The 19,637-nt window shown below is 38.1% G+C and overlaps 1 protein-coding gene across 1 annotated transcript in view; it reads left to right on the top strand.

Annotated features, from left to right (window-relative positions):
- The window catches only part of LOC135707227 (monocarboxylate transporter 2-like), a 130,706-nt gene that overhangs the window by 102,046 nt on the left and 9,023 nt on the right, over nucleotides 1–19,637 (top strand). Inside the window, exons 8-11 of the mRNA XM_065228992.1 lie at nucleotides 3,643–3,783; nucleotides 14,885–15,052; nucleotides 15,132–15,493; nucleotides 15,936–16,421. Coding sequence (XP_065085064.1) covers nucleotides 3,643–3,783; nucleotides 14,885–15,052; nucleotides 15,132–15,493; nucleotides 15,936–16,421 — 1,157 coding nt within the window. The remainder of the gene's footprint in view (nucleotides 1–3,642; nucleotides 3,784–14,884; nucleotides 15,053–15,131; nucleotides 15,494–15,935; nucleotides 16,422–19,637) is intronic.

The following is a 19,637-nucleotide window of genomic DNA, read 5'->3' on the forward strand; positions in this document are numbered from 1 at the left end:
TTAGATGTTTTTGGAACAATTCCATTTATTCTGAAGAATTCCGGTATATTCTGAAACTTCTACAAGGTTCCAAGGAGTTTAAAGAAAGTTTCGGACTCGTTAGGGAAGTTATATGAACCAGTGCTGATAAAAATCATTCCTTATACACTCAACATAGCTGAACATGAAGACAACCTTAACAGATAGACCAACTACCTGCATGAATTTGAATTTTGACATAAAAACATTCTCTTGATCAAGGCAACCTCTGAGTATCGAAGTCAACATTTGTTTTTGTTCATTCGAGGCTGGAAGTTTATTATCGCCTGTGTTGTTGTCAATATCAATATTCATATTCATCTTGGTGGGGATGATTTTGAGGATCAAATGCAAAATGATTATGTTCATATTATACAAATACAGCGCTGTAGAACGTGTTGTGTTGGTTTTTATACACATATTCATAGAAAATTATTGCCTTATGCTGAATTTCTGATAATATCGAGGTTTTAGGCTCTGGAATCGACAATATTCAAAATAATCCATGCCCACAATGAATTTGATTATTTTGCTTTTGATGATAGCCTCTGATTTTGAAAATTTTGGGTTGGATAATCAAGCATTGGTGAATATCAACAAACGCGTATTCGTTGATGTATAATGAACTCATTTGTTCGTTTCACTCGTACTTCACAGCGAAGAATTCAAAACGAACGCAATTCATCTACACTGGGTTGATGCGCTACTCCTTGCGTGTGATGGTAAATAATAAAAACAGACACTGATATGAACATAAGAAAATAGTGAGAACATTTTAAGGGAAGCTTCGTGATTTTCATGGTAGCTTAGAGAACTTTAATAAAATGCAGGAATTTCAGAGAAGATCAAAGAACTTCAAAACAGTTCAATTAATTTCAAGAAAATAGCGAGAACTTTTAAGATGTTCCCAAATCATCAAGAAAGTTCAGATTAGAGATTTTAAGGTAGTATCATTATATGCAGATAAGTTTCATGTACTTCGAGGATGTACAGAGAACTTTTTAACAAACAATTTGCGATGATTAATAGCTGAATAAGACAGTTTTTTTTTTTTTTTTTTTGCTGATGATGCGAATTTTTGCCTGAATAAGCTCTTTTTAAGCATTCAATATTTGTTGGGTTCCGAGCAGTCCCATTAACTTCAGATAACTTTCAGGAATTTTCAAGGAGTTTCGAGGAAAAATGACACATTCCAACAATTTGAGGAATGATCCGAAAACTACAGGAACATTTCAGGGTCTTCAGGGAAGTTTTAGGACAGAATCAGGAAAATTTCCGGAACATTTCAAAATATAGGCAACTTAAAAAAATACCAAAAACCTTCAGTGGATTTTCGAACAGTTCAGGTAAAATAAAATCTTTTAGGGGAAGTTTCACGAGTTTTTAGGAAAATTATGGCAAATTGCGGGAATTAAAAAAAATCTGAGAAATTCAGGGAAGTCTAGAGAACCTACCCAAGTTCATAAATCTTTTGGGCAGTTTTAATAACATCAAGAAAGTCTAGGAGTATTAGGATAATGAATAAATTGTTGCGATAATTTAGGAGCAGTTCCATGAACTTCCGAAACATTCCGAGAACTCCATTGAAATTCTAAGGACTACATTAATTATTTCGATCTAACTTCAGGAAAAAAGAAGGAACCTTCAGTAAGTTTTGAAAATTTCAGAGAAACAGAAATTACTCCAGGGAAGTTAAAAGGGATCAAGAAAACTTCGAGACTTCACAGAAGTTAAAAAAAACTGCAAGAAAACTCTGGAAACTTCATAGAAGTTCAGATAACGATTGGGAATTGCTAAGAACTTCAGGGAAACTTCGAGAACTTTAAGATAGATTCATCTGCTTCTTCTTCTAGGCATTTTAAGCTTATTGCTTATTGCATATTAGCTTATTACGTGCTCTCAACTTAGTGTTCTAGATGCACTTCCACAGTTATTAAATCAGAGCTTTCGATACCTGTACCATTTTTGCATTAGTATAATTGTTTGGCAAGTACAATCATACTCTATGCCCAGGGAATTTTCCAACCCGAAAGGTCCCTAGACTGGACTGGGAATCCAGTCCATCCCTCCCCAACAGGGGATTTCGGTGCTCACTTTCTACTCTATACTTTCATCTTCTCATCTATCGTATAAAATTAACACTTTAAGTCTGATATTTGTCGCTCAGCATCTCCAACTATAACAAAAAGTTTTTTTTTCGGTATTGTAGTAGTGCAGTGGTTAGTTTCATGACTAACCACAATAGAGAGAGCACATTTGTAGCACTTCACCCCGCTGAGGTCACCAATGATCATCATCATCACAGTCAGAATCTAACCACTTCCCTGTGGGCCCCGAACATTTCCGGATGCTCGTAATATGGGCCAGAACTCTCAGTAGGGGTGTTGGTTGGGTGTAGAATGGGCACCCTGAAGAAATTGATGTTGTTTATTTAGGAAATTAGTGTATTATGGGAATCTCGTTTTACATAACGTTAGTTTAACTTGCATAGAAATATCAAATCCTACATTTTTAATTTAAAACCACAAACGATTTCATGTTTAATTTTCTTTTGGGAATGGGGGTAAAGTAGACAAGAGGTGGAGTAAAATAGAAATTCAACGGTAAAGATGGTAAGAAGTTTCATTACTGTAAAAACCTTCTTCTTCTTCTTCTTCTTCTTCTTCTTCGCATTTCAAGCTTATTGCATATCGCATATTAGCTTATTGCGTGCTCTCAACTTAGTGTTCTAGATGCACTTCCACAGTTATTAATTGAGAGCTTTCGATGCCTGTACCATTTTTGCATTGGTTTACAATTGTGTGGCAAGTCCAATCATACTTCTATGCCCAGGGAAGTCGAGAAATTTTCCAACCCGAAAAATTCCTAGACCGGACCGGGAATCGAACCCAGCCACCTCCAGCATGGTCTTGCTTTGTAGCTGCGCCTTTACCGACTGAGCTAAGGGAGGCCCCCTGTCAACCTGTCACCCTATAATTTGATATTTTTTCCTGAAATTCTCGTGACGAACGCAGAGATTATTTTATTGGTGTCAGCAATTTTTTATTGGGTTTTCAATCAGCTGAGAAAGTCAAGAAACTTTAAATAAACATCTCACCTAATGAAATAAACAATATTAACGTATTTCATCAAATAATGGAAAAATAACACTATTTGTATTATTTTGGAGAATTTTTTATATAAGTTTATTTACAGAAAGACTGTGATTTTATATAAAATACATGCTTCCGTAGAGGTGATCTATCCACGTAACGGGTTATATAAATACTCAAAGAATGCATCTCATCGCAAACTATTGTTTTAGAAATATGAACGTCTGAAATTTCACGGATCGTCAATTCAAAGAACATGTCACGGTTTTTAAACTGAACGCCTCACTAGTCCGCTTCAAAGCCCACAACTTGACATCGATAAATGGATAACCTGACCATCCGAGCATTAAATCATAGATCAACTTCTTACGAATGATAATATTTCCTTAAACCATTCTGGTCCGTTTCCATCTTCAACTTTCCCCACTAATCCCACCATTCCAGCCGGATCACAAGAACGCCCCAATTTCCATGCAATATATTTAAAGCTTTGGTCTTTTTCGGTTTTATTTTACTCTCCGCAACCATCCAGGTAAAAGAGAAGAAAACCCACGTCCGCACTCCGAAGCCTCCGTTTCTGGACTTTACCCCGCTGAAGCTCACCCCGGTGCGGATGCTCTCGATATCGGCAGCTGTGGCCGCGTTCGGCATCTACTCTCCTGTCTTTTTTCTGGTAAGTATCTAGGCACATGGCAGTACAATTTTCGAATTTCTTAGATTTCCAGTGAAGTGTAAGTAAACCCACAGACAGCAATATGTCTATGTATGGCAGGAGTGGGATGTGCCAATCTGGCAAAAAGTATAGCAAGACTTCCGAGATTACACTCGTAGTAACAATATGAGTGTGTATGGCCTCGTCCTTCCATCCTGGTGAATAGGAGGTATGTACCGAGATTCACTAACGACCGGAAGTTTCGGAAAAATCGAAAACGTGGTTATTTCTGTATGAGCGTAGGCCCAGGGGAGGGATGGAAGATGAAAACGAGAAGTAATGACGATGGGCGCGTACTTGTGGAAGAACTCGGTAAAGCTTGATTTCCTTTTTTTCGTCATTCGTGTCAAGTGTCTTTTTGAGGCGTGTTGACACGCGAGGGCTCTCAAGGGCAAGTTGATTGATGAAATGTTGGAATCTGGTGACTTGGCTGAAAATTAAACCTGCCCTGATTGAGAGGGTCGCACTGAGTAGGAAACGATTGGATTCGACGACAGACGAGCAACGGCTTTTGTCATTCGGAGAATTTTGTTTAAATTTGGCTTTTGAATTGTGGATAATAATTGAACATCATTCAAAATGGGTATGAATGGTAAATCAATTCGGGATGGATGATAATCAATCAACAATGGGAAAAGAAGTATTTTAGGATTTTCCGCATGATAGACTGATATTTCATCAGTATGGATTACGTTACCATTAAAATGCCTCAGGGTATCATCAGTCTCCTAATGAAAAGTTCAAAAAACAAGCTTAAATTTCAGTTAACTATGATACACATAAAAAACAACGTAATGTATCATACTCGTTTATAACCCAAACGGTGTGACTTCAGATTATGGGCGTTACTCACTAGCTTTTCTTGGAGATGGCGGGTGAGTTAATTTAAGTAGTGAAAAATCCTTATTTTAATGTAACCAACGGTTTTTTGAGATCACAAGATAATTGTCTATACGCAATGCATTTGGGGAAAAAAAAATTTCGTTCAAAAAATAAACAGATATAAAAATTTAAAGGTTTTTTTTTAATCCTTCCGACGACCACCACAGTTCATGTCGCAAAACATAGCAAATTATGCATACTTTCATGCAAATCAGCAATAGATCTTACATTTCCCGGTTGAGTGAATTGTTGATAAGTGTGTATGGCTCATATTAGCTTAAAATTGTCTCCATTTATGTTTCTCACCCTTTCCTTTTGACCTCCTCAATTATGTTTCGGAAATAAATTGTCCAGGAAACAGATTTTGTTTTCGATATTTATAGGTAATTTACAAACTGAAGAAAGTTTCAAACATCTCTGATTTAAATACATATTAAATCCCTCTATCCTTTAATCACTAAGTCACCTAAATAGATTCATAATATATTTGGACCACGACTAACAAATATTGATCTGAAATTTGAACCATGGCAATCAAGCTTTTTTATAAAATATTTGTTATTAAATTTCATACCTAAAAACTTATTTGTTTTTATTATTTTTCTAAATTGACTATTATTTTTTTTAACTAGTTTGTTTATTTACTACGCTCAGTCGTGTGTGACACTTTGCGGAGACAAAAATCGGTAATTTTTGAATTAACATTTTAAACAGCAGTAATCTAGTATTGGGTACCAATTACTCACGGAAGGAACTAGGTAGGAAACAGGTTTTTGAAGCCTCCTTCAGATACTACTCTCGAACGGTTGATCAAATGCTGGCTGGGCAGGGGTAAGTAGCACAGAAACAGGTGGATAATAAGACAGGGACACAATGACTGGAAAATGTGAGGAAAGGAGGGGATGGTCACATCAGACAAACAAAGGAAATCGTAGATCACCTACATGTAGGGAAGATCACGGGTTCCCAGTACATCTCTTACTTCACGGAAGGGTTGTCTACCACGGGTCACTAGGGTATCCAATATTCGTGCTCTGGAGGCGTCATTACCCGGGCAATACCAAACTGCGTGATCGATGTCATCATAACCTGTTCTGCACCTACATATATTGCTGTCAACGAAATTTATTCTGTATAGATGTGCATCTAGCGAGTAGTGGTTGGACACAAGTCTTGACATCACGTGAAAGAATACCCGATTTACATCCAGACCTTTGAACCACGCTCTCGAAGAAACATTTGGAGTAATGGAATGCAACCACAACCCAAGAGAAAAAATTCATCATGTGAATTTCTTCTATCATAAATCTCGTCTTGTTGTGCACCCACCTTTGCGTCTGCCTTCTCATTACCTGGGATTGAGCAATGTGAGGGGACCCATACAAAGGTAATCCTTTATGATATTTCGACCAGCAAACTCATATGCTCCCTTACCTTTGAAAGAAATGTGCCTACCGAATAGCCTTAATCGAACTGAGACCGAGAAGATGAAGTAATGGTCTGTGGGCATGACGGAAATCATCCCCTATGCGAAGTTGATTGCTGCTAACTCAGCAACATAAACGAAACAAGGCTCCTGAAGTTTCCGGAAGGCGGTTGAGTATTCATTTAAGACACCGAAGCCAGTGGATCCATCAGTGAAAAATCTTCTATTGCAATTGACTTGTTGGTACTTTTCAGCAAAAATGCGGGGAATTGAGATAGGTCGAAGTTGATCTGGAACTCCTTGAATAGCCTGTTTCATGGAGAGATCATAGTCAATGGGGGAACTGTAGTTAGTAAAGCATACACGAGAGGGGTTATAGCAAGGAAGGCTAATATCCGATGACATATAATTAAGATAGATTCGCACGAATCTAGACTGGATGCTCAATTCGAGCATTGTTTCGAAGTTTTCAATCACAAGGATATTACTGACACTACATTTGATCAATACTCTTAATGAGAGCTCCCAGAAACGGTTCTGCAGCGGTTTTACGCCCGCTAGAACCTCTAGACTCATATTGTGTGTTGAATGCATACAGCCTAGGGCAATACGTAAACAACGATATTGAATACGTTCCAATATAATTAGGGGCTTTTTCTTGCTCAAAAGATTTAGACGCAGTTGGGCTGGAAACCGCTTACTTGTAAACATTACGATTTCAGATTTTGGCGGTGAAAACTCGATCCCCTAATTTCTGGCCCAGAAGGACAGATTATCTAGGGAATTTTGCAATGGTCTTTGCAAGATTTCCGCTCGTGGACCTCGCAGGGAAACCACGGCATCGTCTGCAAGTTGTCGAAGCGTGCATCGATGATCTAAGCAGTTATCAATATCTTTGACACATAAATTATAAAGTAAGGGACTTAAACATGAACCTTGGAGCAAGCCCATGTAGCTAATTCTAGCAGTTGTCAGTTGACCTAGATTGAAGGCCATTTGTTTTTCTGACAGCAAATTATGTAAGAAATTATTTAAAATACCGGGTAATCCACTGCTGTGCAGACTATCTGACAATATGTTTATGGAAACTGAATCAAATGCGCCCTTAATATCCAGAAAGACTGAAGCCAATTACTCCTTGTGCGCAAAGGCCAGTTGAATATCAATTGATGAATCGATTATTTCAGCGCTGTCTACGTTGAAGAAAATCACTTCACATTACCCCAGGGCTTAGCTTCCGGGTATAAGCATTTCTTATCCAGCTGCTGGATGCCTCTCAGTTATTCAGTGAAAAGGTCAAAATTCAAGCGTGCTTAATTTAAACTGCATCGTTTGATGGTGCACTTCGGGAACGATCCGGAAGAAGGGGATCTTCTACGGGAACGAATGAGCTTCCAGCTGTTCCATTATATATGCGAAATGTTGCAACACAGTACCGCATACTTCCTGAATAACTGCTTCCAATCCAGCGGGAGAAAATCGCCTGGAAGAACACTGGAGTAAAACCTCGTTGCAATGATCGCACAACGCAACTATCGAAAGATAAACAAACTTTGACGTTTAACTGTTTGCAGGCAGCTTTGCCTCCATTAATGCTGCCATAAATCTGAACGGGTTAGGATCAAGCAAAATGGCTTTAGATAAAAACAATTCAGTCAGCAAGTTTTCTTCATAAAAGCCATTGCGGGCTGAGCTTAGTTATCAATCTGAAGATTTTTTTTCTATTAAAAATAATATGTAACATCGACGTTTTCCGAGGACTGACTTTTGTTTTTTCGATGTTTCAAGTACATTTCACATGATATTTAATATGGCACTAGACCACTTTATCAGAACAATTTTAATAATTTCGGTAATTCAATAGGATTTTTATATGATCAGTTTATATTTAAATAATGTTGTTAAGATCGGATGGTAATTATGAAAATTTTCTCTATTGATTGGTGATTTTTCTAGTGGACTCAGGAAAAAGGTTTTATTGTTACCAAATAGCTTTTATTGTAGCTTTAATACGGGTTTCAAATGATTCTCAATACGTTCGTCGTACAACCATTTTGCAGTAAATCAATCTTGAAGAGCTTCGAAAATATACCCTTCAGAACCTTCTCCAGGATGGGCCAACTAGACAGATTCTAGTCTTAATGAGGTTTTGGTGGATACATCAATGGCAAAGTAGCCTTCACCAGGGTTTTATGAATATTGATTTATAGTAGCTTTGCATGAATTAGTAAGTAGTAGTTGTATGAACTTAAAATGTTGCTTGGGAAGTACCGTCCGTCATACATAAGTGCTGATAAACTGAAAGCTTTTTTAAACATCAACGTTCATATTGCTAGCTTTGTTAAGATAATATTCAACAGGTCCAATAATAATTTTGAAAACTTTCGCAATCATTGCGTGGTTAATCAAAAGTAACTGTAATCTGAACTACTAAAATGATTTACGTCATATTGTCATCTCACGGCAAAACTGACGCTCGGTTTGGTAGCATTTTTTTTTTAAATAATTCGTTTTTTTTCAGGCTCATTTTCTGTAGCTTTGTGGAGCCGATATTCATTGTTTGGACAACAAAATTGCTTAAAACTAACGTTAGTAAAGCGGGGGCCGATTACTCGCGGCTATCTCGAGGTTAGGGGTAACAAATTGTAACAAATGGATGGCAGGGTAGGGATTGTGAACACAAGGTTTGGAGAGCAATGTGCTCTTGATCTCGAACTAGGTGACACTCTGATGAAAAAGACAAACATGGGGGTACACCGATGGGCAGCTAACAACTTGGGAGAACACAAGATGACACTAACTACTAAATTCTCAAATCTATCCGTTTTAAAAACACATAAATTAAATTCAAATAATCGAGGTCTCAGCTCGCCAAGACATCTCTAACGGGTATCGCGGGTTGTTTTCCTCGGGCCCTGAGGGATGTGGATAACTCAGATCTGGCAACACGGTGTAAGGTACATGACCAAACAACATGCTCGATATCGTGATAACCACTGCCACACGCACATAAATTGCTGCCTGAGAGCCCAATTCTATAGAAATGCGAGTCTAACGAGCAGTGATTGGACATAAGCCTTGATATATATCATATATATATTATATAACGCGTATAAAGTCGCGGCTCATGTCCATCCCTTTGAACCATGGTTTGTTCGACACCTGTGGGAGAATAGAATGTAACCATCTTCCCAATTCACCATCATTCCATTTGTGTTGCCAACTGATGAGGACTTGCTGACGAGCAATGGAGAAAAATTCGTTGAAGGCGATTTGTCGCTCAAAAATATGGCCTTCCATTGCGCCCACCTTAGCCAATGAGTCCGCTTTCTCATTACCCGGAATTGAGCAATGAGATGGGACCCAAGCTAAGGTGATAGTATAGGAGCAGTTAGATAAAGCACTCAGTTTAGATCGTATTTCAGGCAGAAAATACGAGGAGTGGTTCATCGGTCTCATTGAACGAATAGCCTCCAATGAGCTAAGACTATCCGTAAAAATGAAATAATGGTCAGAAGGTAGTGAGGCAATTCGCTCTACTACGTAAAATATAGCTGCGAGTTCCGCAACGTATACTGAGCATGGTTTTTGAAGTTTATAAGAGGCGCTATGAAATTGATTAAATACACCAAATCCAGTGGAAGCATTCATGGTTGACCCATCTGTGAAAAATATTTTATCGTTACTTACATGGTGGTACTTGATTGCAAAAATTGAGGGAACAACCATCGACCGATGGTGATCTGCACACTTAGATTTTTTCGCCGAGGTGGGCACCACCGAGCAGCTCGGCATTTTATTTTGCTGGATCTCAGTGAAAAACTTGCCGAGATTCAGCTAACAAACGGGAATTTCGCCGAGATCTCAGCTAACAAACATATTTTTTGCTGAATTTCCAGCAAAATAAAATGCCGAACTGCTCGGTGGTGCCCATGTCGGCAAAAAAAATCTAAGTGTGTGGTATTCCATGGATTTCTTGCATCATGGTCAGATCAAAATTTACAGAGGAACTATAAAAGGCTTGAAAGCAATCACGGTTGGAGATTAATAAAGAAGGACTGGTTTAGTAGCATTTCCAGGTGAAATCAGCCAGAAAAAGCCAAAATATTGCACACAAATAGTCTAATTTTAACGGTATAGGAGATTATGTATTTTGCACAGGTTAAGGAAAAAAATATTTGGGTGTGTTTTGTCTGATAAGAAGTTGTAGGCATTAATCAAGCATTATAGAAAAAAAATATTTACTTTAAAAATATGATGACAGTTCTCAAACTGATTGTTGCCCGATAACGGCAGGTAGTGCTGGCAGTTCTAGTTCTGCACTGCCAATATTGTATGCAAGTTTTGAAGATGAAATGCTTCCAACACAACGTTAACCTACGTCTCAATAGACAATGTAAAGGAATAAAATTTAGTTAGTAAAGTTCCAACAGCCAAGAAATAACGATCGTTTTTTTTCCAATTAAATAAAGTTTTGGTGATCTTGAGTGCCAACTCCGCCAATTTTGCCGTTCTTTATTTTGGTGACTAGTGTCCGTATGTGATCCCGAAATACCCCGCCGGAAAACCACGATCCTGCCCTAACATATGATGATTCAAAAATCCACAATAAAATTTGCTATTCAAATTTCTTATCGCTCCAACATATATTTTTATTTTTTCGAAAAGACTTTAAGCCATAAGAAGAATAATAAAAGTTGTTCTCAGATAAAGAAACTTTAATTTAAAAGGTTCCTGCATTTTCATGTTTTTTTGACGTAGGACTTCGTCTGTGATTTCTATATGGGGGTACACTTTGTGAAAACAAAAAATGGAACAAGTAACAAAATTATGAAAGATTTTTAACGTTATTAACTCAACTGCCTCCGGACCACTTTAATAATTTTATCACCATTCGATCCAAAATATTTCTACGCATCTTAAAATTATATTTATTATCATTTATTATTTATATTTACAGAAATATTTCAAATTAACACTTTATCATTCTTCAAAATGCCACAATTGAAAACAACAAGAATGTGCAACTATTGCTATGATAATTAAAATTATCACCGATTGCCTGCGAAAAGTTATTTCCCTAACACAGATCTCATAGTTGATTTCCATCCGGTCTCATTAAACGGTGTTTATTCCCCACAAGCAGCTAGCTGGTCTCAACCGCTGATCGGATTCAGTTCCAATCACCGTGTGTTGTGGTGTTCAGTCGTCGGTATCATCATCAGCAACAGCAGCAGCAGTGCTTTCGGCGCGTGGCGTTGAACATTGTTCTCCAGTACACAACGAAAGGCTGGCTGCAAGCAGCGAGCTGCAGTTCACATGAGCATCCATAGAAGGAGGAAGAAGGCGCACTGCTTTTGATCGGAATCAGTAGCTCTTCGTGAGTCGCTGTGGGCCATCTATGCCAAGCGCGTCACCCTCATTCCAAACAACATACAGCTCACCAGCCTCATCTGTGTTTAACACCCTAATAGCTCAGTATTACTCAACCATCACGATAAAATGGTCCTTTTTCAGGACCACCATAAATTTGTAAAAGAGTATTTTTTGGACATTGGTCAAGCGTCATCGGATGTCAGTTCCCATATCAAAAAAGAGCTGGAATTAGAGCGTAACAGCTTTTGTAAACAATTACTTCTTTCGATGATGTCTTGAAAGTCAAAGCTCGAACACGCAAATCAACATCAGGTAGGATAAGACTTCCTCTACCCAACGGTAATGTTGGTTTGCGTGGGCGTGCCTTGAATTCCTAAAAATCATCGTGCGATGTAATTGTTTACGCCTATTTCCAGCTTTATCTAGATTTGTTTTAATCTAACATACCATGTTCTTGAAGGCAACATTAGGGGTGCAATTTCAAAGCCAAAGTCGGTCGCGGCATGAAAGTGGTCTTATTTTGATCCAAAAATGATGGATTTTAATTGTTAATACGGCAATAGATAGGATTTTTTAAACGAATATGTTAAAATTAAGACTTTATCAATTTTCAAAATATGACTATTGAAAATTGCACGAATGTGCAACTGTTGCTATGATAATTAAAACTATCTCCGATTGGCTGCGAAAAGTGATTTCCCTAACACAGATTTCAAAGTTGAATTCCATCCGGTCTCACCAAACGGTGTGTATTCAATCACCGCGTGGAGCATTCATAGAAGCCACACCGCTATTGATCAGAATCAGTAGCTCTTCGTGAGCCACTGTGGGCCATCTATATCAAGCGCGTCATACTAAAGAGTATAAACAGAGAGACCCCGCTCAAATTCCTATTCTTACACAAAACACAAGCTCCTGTTGCAGTTAACAAATAAGATTTATTATATAAGACTACGTAGTCCTACGTCACCATTGCGTACAACCCTATAGGACTGTTCATTGTAGTTTTTTTTTTTCAATTTAATGTATTAATATTAAAAAGCACATTATAAGAATAAAATACGATTCTTTAGATCATATCTAATCAAGACGCTCTTGGTGAGCAGTTTCCTAAATGTAGTCGTTTTCGAGATATTTCGGAAAATAGTATTGACTAATTTTGTTTGCTCATGAATGTACCCTTTTTTATAAGTAAATCGTGATTATCCATCTATAAAAAAGGGTTTAAAAAAATGAATATTAAATTCATTAAAACTTACCTTTTCACACCAAGAAGATTGGTCGAACTGTTATGGAGCTGAAAATATTAAATATACTCAACTGGGGAATTCAATATTTTTTTTACAGATTTGCATAAAAAGCTTGCAGAATTTAAAATGTTACATCGCATTAACAGATTCTGTAATGTAGTCGACGGAAGGTTTTTAAATAATTTGGAAATTTTCGTGAAGGTTTTATACAAAAATATTCATTTAAGAAAAACTTGCTTGTACGCAGCACTTCACTGTAAGAACGGTAATTACATTTGCTATATGAAAAACTGTAGAGGATGTGAGAAATCAACCCTTACATTTCATGTTAATGCCATTTTTTGGCGAAATAGTCTCTTGACCTGTGGAAAAAAAACATAATAACCTAAATCAAAGACATGTTGTTGACAGTTTCATTAAAATTGCTAATGGTCAAGCTGAGTTGTTTGACGCTCATTTCGCAAACAATTAGTGTTTCATCAAAATACTGTTTCTTAAAGATCTTTCAAACAACTGTTGAAACATTGAATATTATTTTGCACATACAGTTCAAGTTTTGAAAAGTTGCATGAAAGTTTGCTTACAAGTGGCTCGTTTGCGTGAAATGAAATACATGTTTACGTGAATGAATGTCTACATCACAATTAATATTCAGATTTTTGTTTTCTGTGGAGGCTTAGAAAATCTCAAAACGAACTGTTTCCTACCATATTCCCTATGTTTCTATTTCCAATTTGTATGGATCATTAAATCAACTATAACAGTGCAAATTAAGGACTACCTTGTTCTACGATATCCATATGGCACATCATATCAGATAACTTTCACAGTGGCACAGCCCACGGAATTAGAGAAAATGTCCAATCCGAAACAGAGTTGCTTCCACTCACCTGCTATAAAAAATGGTTTTTCGGAATAATGAAATTACTGGATGTTTTAATAATATTCGGTACTAGTAAGTTACAATAAGAGATTAAAAAGCATGTGTTTTAATTATAAAACCTGTCAATTTCACTTTCAGAGCGTCACAATTGGCAATTTTATGATTCGTGAGCGTTCACTCAGAGTGAGCGCTCACGAATCGTAAAATCACTGATTGTGACACTCTGAAAGTAAAATTGACAGATTTCATGTGTCAAAAGCATAGTTTACAACCTCGTCTTGTAACTTACCAGTACTAATTTTAATTATATCATCTAACGATTTTATAATTCCGAAAAACATTGTTTTATAGCAAGTGAGTGGCAGCAATCCAGCCCGAAAATAGCTTCGATCGGACAGAGAATTAAACCCACTAGTCCATCAGAGACCCCACACCTAGATTCAAATATTGAACGCAAAATATGAAGCTTTTTCGCTCACAATCTACTTGAAATTCAACCCTCAAACCTAGAGAAGTGCTATAGGATACGTGCATCCCTTCGATGGTCAATTATAGTATTTCATTATAGCGATAAAAAATGTTTTGCCATTTCCATTGGCAATAATAGCAAAAAATACGATTCATAATTTAATTTAATTATATAATAAGATTATGTAATAGTTCATCAAACTTCATAATCGCATATCGTTCCCCCAATTGAACAAGATTTACTACAACGGATGCCCGATTTAATGACCTCACGTTATCATGGCAGCCTAAATCATATCAATTCCCAACCACGCTCGCAAAAAGTGCACGGCTGATTTAATTTACGCACCCTCGAAAAGTGCCTCCATGAAGGAGATTTATTCGCTTCCATATCACCACCCCATCCCATGTGAAGTGCAAAAAAGTTTAATGGCTTTCATCATTTGACCTATTTTGCTCAGACGGATTGTATTTTTTTTTTCATTTGCGCATCATGGCCATTTTTTTTCATTAAACTCATCACGCTTCCCCACACACACACACACACACAGCAAGAAAATCCACATAATCTAATTCCTGAATTTATTCCAGTTTTAAGCTCATTTAGAGATTATCACACCAACAGACGCAACGCTTGGGAATGATTTCAAGTGGTTGAACAGCAGAAAATCCCATTAGCTGCACGTTGGGCTCCACTTAATGAGAAATTCCATCCTTAATACGCGTTCATTTGCATTTCACTTTCTCTCTCTCTCTCTATTCCTTTTTATCTTTTAGTCACTGCACGGATTCACCGAAGGATACGACATGCAGGATTTGGTTCTGCTGCAAACGTTCCTAGGGCTGTCGATTGCACTGGGCGTTGTATTCAGTGGATCGTCCATCAACAAAACTCTGGAAATCTCCTTCAAAAAAATTCGAATATCTCGTCAATATGTCTGTCAGGTAGGCACGCCTGAGGGAAATGCATGTAAATCATGAATTCTAATTTTTGCTTCTCACATCCACCTTCCCATTATCCTAGGGCTGTGTTACACTAATATCCCTTTCGCTGTTGGTCCTCTCGGCCGTGGCTGACTATCGTGGTCTATGTTTCTCTGCTTGGGCATACGGTCTCGGATTGGGTGGCTACCGGTACACGCTGAAAATGCTGGCCATCGAACGAATCCGGGGCAAGTACTTCTCCAAGTCGTGGGGATTTATCAAGAGTGCTGAATCACTGCCGGTGCTATTTGGAGTTCCGTTGTGTGCTTTCCTAAACGACTCATCACACCGGTACGGTCGAGCCGGGTACTACATCTGTGCAGCGAGTGCAGCCATCTCGGCGATAATTCTTTTTTTCGTCGGCCATCCGGACGGGAAGAACATGAAGTACTCGACCAATGGGTAGGTGTGATATATAGTAAGCAGGATGAACTTGTTCGTGTCAACTCTACATATCTCGACAGGCTCTTCGAAACTAGATAACTAGCTTTATCTATGATTTATGCACACTAACGAATTTTGCTTGGAGATAAGGAGAGTTGACTGTATTTGCTAATGTCAAAAATGGGCTTATGTAGCTTTTAGCCAGTCATAATGATTATGGATACTCAGACCACAAATTTATTCCGATTTGTTTGATTGTTAGTAATAACTGTGTGTTTATCTTTAATTGATTACGTATATCCTGTACCGCATCATATCCAATAAACTGAATCTATTCCGGGTTAAGAGCTCTCTCAACACAACAATTAATTATTCAAAATGCTGCCAATCTATAGTCATGAGTCATGATGTTACAACAACGAAAACAAACTCACCCAACTTCACCACCCTCCCTCCGCAGATCAATAACATCCCGTTGTACGGCACCCACTTCATCGAGCGACTGTCAGCACATGCTGAATCGTAGCTTTTCATCATCGCAGCGTTTCAACAATCAGTGGTATCCAAACACGCACAGTACGAATCTGTCCAGTGGTTGCCACCCGATGGCGGCGTCCCAACAAGGTACAGGATATGGAGGCCAGCAGCAGCAACCACCACAACGTTGTCTCTCGAGTCAATTCATGAACGGTGGCCCTGGCCTGCTCGGAAATGGCGCAGCTGGCCTCGAAAGGGGCACATCCAATACGGCCAATTACAACTATCACAGCCCATACTGCCAGAGTACCGGCCAGTCCCACCACCACCACGGCCGCCTGCACAAGAGTCTTTCATTTGCCTTCCAAACACCAATCGTAACCAACGAGGACCGAGAACAGCAATCATGTCGACAGCAGCCCGGCAGTCAGTATGCCGCCGATTATCCACCAAGCCGATGCTACTCGAGGTAAGCATCCTTCCCGTTATCTCCCCCGCACATGGTAAGAGTCATTCATTTGGAAAAGCGATGACGATGATGACTATGACCAATCGCAATGAACTAGTTGATTTTCAATTTTAAGTTACCAAAGTAAATTCGATTATTGAATTTTCGATGCCTCCGGTGGAGGAGTGAGTCTAGCATAATCAAATTAAGGTACCGGGCTTTTCTTGCTAGAAGCAAAGACACACAGCATTCCAAACAATACAGCAACCACATGCCGAGTTTTCCGGAATGCTATGAGATACAGTAATGGCTCGATTTTGTCAGCCCCTCCGCGCATCAGACATTTATCTTTCAATAATTTCACATAACCGTAGTTCCAAATCATCTTAAAGATGGGTGTTTAGGGTATGCTTTGGTGCATGGGTTACGGGTTAGAAAAAAATTGTCAAAAAAGAGGCTGGCCAAATCGAGTCAATACTGTATTTACCATGAAACTTTTGAATAAACCCCCAACACCCCCTTCCCCTTCCGACCACCAAGTGGAGAAACGACCCACTAGCATCTTATTTCTGTGGGATTTCCGACCAAGGGATGCTGCTAATGATGGCCAAATTATGCGAAAACATCGCCACCGGGTTTGACGCACCAGTTTTGGGTGTGCGGAAAGTGGATTAAGCCTTTCTGCCTGCAAGCCGCCGTTGAAACGCATGTAGCCTGGCGAGGAAGCAGAGCATCGAGAGCTCGAGCGAGTATGAGCAAAAATGTGTCCTTATCTAGTGGAGATACATATTTAACCCGGGTTAACCATGGGAAAGCTTAGCGTAGCGGTAACGGTTTAATAATACCGGATAATGAAAGCTCACAAGTTCTGGGTTCCTGTTTCGGTAAAATTATGCATGCACGAAAGCTTTGATCGTAGCGGATTAAAGTGTAATACGAAAAATTGAGCTCATCGCGTGAAGTTTCACGCTTTCTTCTTTCATTAAGCAATTTTCAAAGTGATTATAAAGTTGATCTTACATATCGTACAATAACATGGGCGGTTTGTGCAGAAAAGGATTGCAAAAGCTTTGAGATATGTATCCCATAAAAACCCAATCATAAGAAAATTATGAGGTTAATACCCGAGGTAAATAAAAAACAACTAAACACGGCGATAGCGTACGTGTGACAAACGTGAGTAGCTTCTATAACTCTAACTGTGTATAATGAAAGGACATTGCGACCACTACCCTGAAAAATTCCAGAATACATATACTGAGTGACGGAAAAAGTGCAGAGATAATCTAATTTTGCACAATGTTTATCGAATTTAAAAAAAATTGATACTAGATTATACCACCGTATTAAAGTGATTGTCAATGTACAATGATTGATGATCGATGCACAAACCAACCCAGTTTAGCACCTAGATGAAGTTATATGGCTTTCCACAGGTTTATAGCGATATGATGCGATAACACTTGCCCGCCTATTCGCCTACACTGAAAACGAATCTTACTCAGAGAGTGAGTCATTTTTACTCATTCGTTTGAAGAAACGTTCAAACCTGTGCTGAGTGACCAACGCTTTTAGAAATGTATCCATACGAATGAGTAAAAGTGACTCACTCTCTGAGTAAGATTCGTTTTCAGTGTAGATACCTTACCGCTGCGGTAAGCTGGGTAAGGTGAGAAACATTGATGCATATCTTCAGGCGATGAACAGACCAACGCATCAACACAACACATCAATGAGTGCAACAGTGCGGAACATACGATAACATATAATGTTCTGCTTATTCAACTTTCCAATTCATGTTCGTTTTTTTTTTCTTTTTTTGCCAGACCAAGTAGGCGTATGCAAGAGTAGCGCGAACATTTTTTCCAACAAATTGTTTCGTCAGAAGCTTGAATCCAAGATAAGAGTATTGTGACAACTACATTTGTTTAGATTTAATCGAATTGTAGACTTCTTCATGTTTTTTTTTCGACGGTTTTTGTTCCACAAACGAGTGTCTATCACCGATATCAGGAAATTGTCTCCCATACCTGGACCCAGTGTGGTCAGTTTTACGGATTTTTAGATTAACTACGGATCTATCCCCGAATTTGTAGGCATTTTTTGAAATGTGTAGAGGAAATTAACCATTAACGCACTGGAAACAAATTTACCTATCTACAGATCGTACTCCATGAAAATTTAACAACACTACCATGATATCGAACCAACTTGTCTCCCGAACAGGCCTGTCATGGTGGTTACTCATGTTTTCTATTAGTAACCAGCTCTAAAAATCGACTATTTTGTTTATTTTATCAAAGCTAACTGGCCACGGAAATATTGATCCACAGACGCAACTCATTTAAAAGCTGTGCACCAAAATTCATTTGGCAATTTTTGGACGCCCATTCATTACTGTGCGCTTATATGAGACAACATAAAAACAAACAAAGTTCTGGTACAGGAAAGCCCAGAACTCCAGAATACGATCTTCTCCGATGTGCAGGAAATTTTGCATAATTATTTGTTATTGGCAATGATTCGCATTTTTGCTAAAATTCCGCCATTTTGGATTTTGTAATGATTTTGAAATGGCGTTTTTGAAGGTCAAAAATTTGACCAAAATTCTTGGTGTACGGTTTTGTCAGTTTTCAAGTGTCCATACTTTTGAACATTCAAAAAGTTTGCATTTTTCATAAACTTTTTTTTTATATTTTTTTATTAAAAAATGGGCAAGGGCATTTGGAGACATTTAGGTTCATAACATCTTTTTTTTTATTTTTACTTAAATTCAATAAAGAACATCTTTGGCTTACTTGTCCTAGAAATAGATTATTTTTCTATTTCGATCTCAGACGGCATTTCGATCAAAAATGTCGTTCCTGTGCTACATTTTTTATTTCAATTTCAAGGATGCCATTTTGAAAATTTTAAAATATCCAAAATGCCCCAATGTGAATCAATGCTCATAACATTACGCAAAATTTCACACAAATCAAAGAAGGTTGATTCAAAAATCCATTTTTTTTTTGTTTTCGTCCTGGAACTGCTCGTTGGGGAAGATTAAAGATCTTTAAGGGTAAGTTCCATGAATTTCAGGACAGTTCCATCGCCTTAAAAAAAATTCGTGGAATAAAATGAAGAACAGAGAACTTTACGACAGTTCCATTAACATCAAAAACATTTCAGAAATTTAACAAGAACTTTGAAAAACTCCAGAAAATTGCAGGTCATGCATCAAAGATACGTATTTGA

The sequence above is a fragment of the Ochlerotatus camptorhynchus genome, unplaced genomic scaffold (genome assembly GCF_037179485.1).
Source record: "Ochlerotatus camptorhynchus isolate MF236.1 unplaced genomic scaffold, CSIRO-AGI_Acam_v1.1 ptg000305l, whole genome shotgun sequence".
Taxonomy (NCBI): Eukaryota; Metazoa; Arthropoda; class Insecta; order Diptera; family Culicidae; genus Ochlerotatus; species Ochlerotatus camptorhynchus.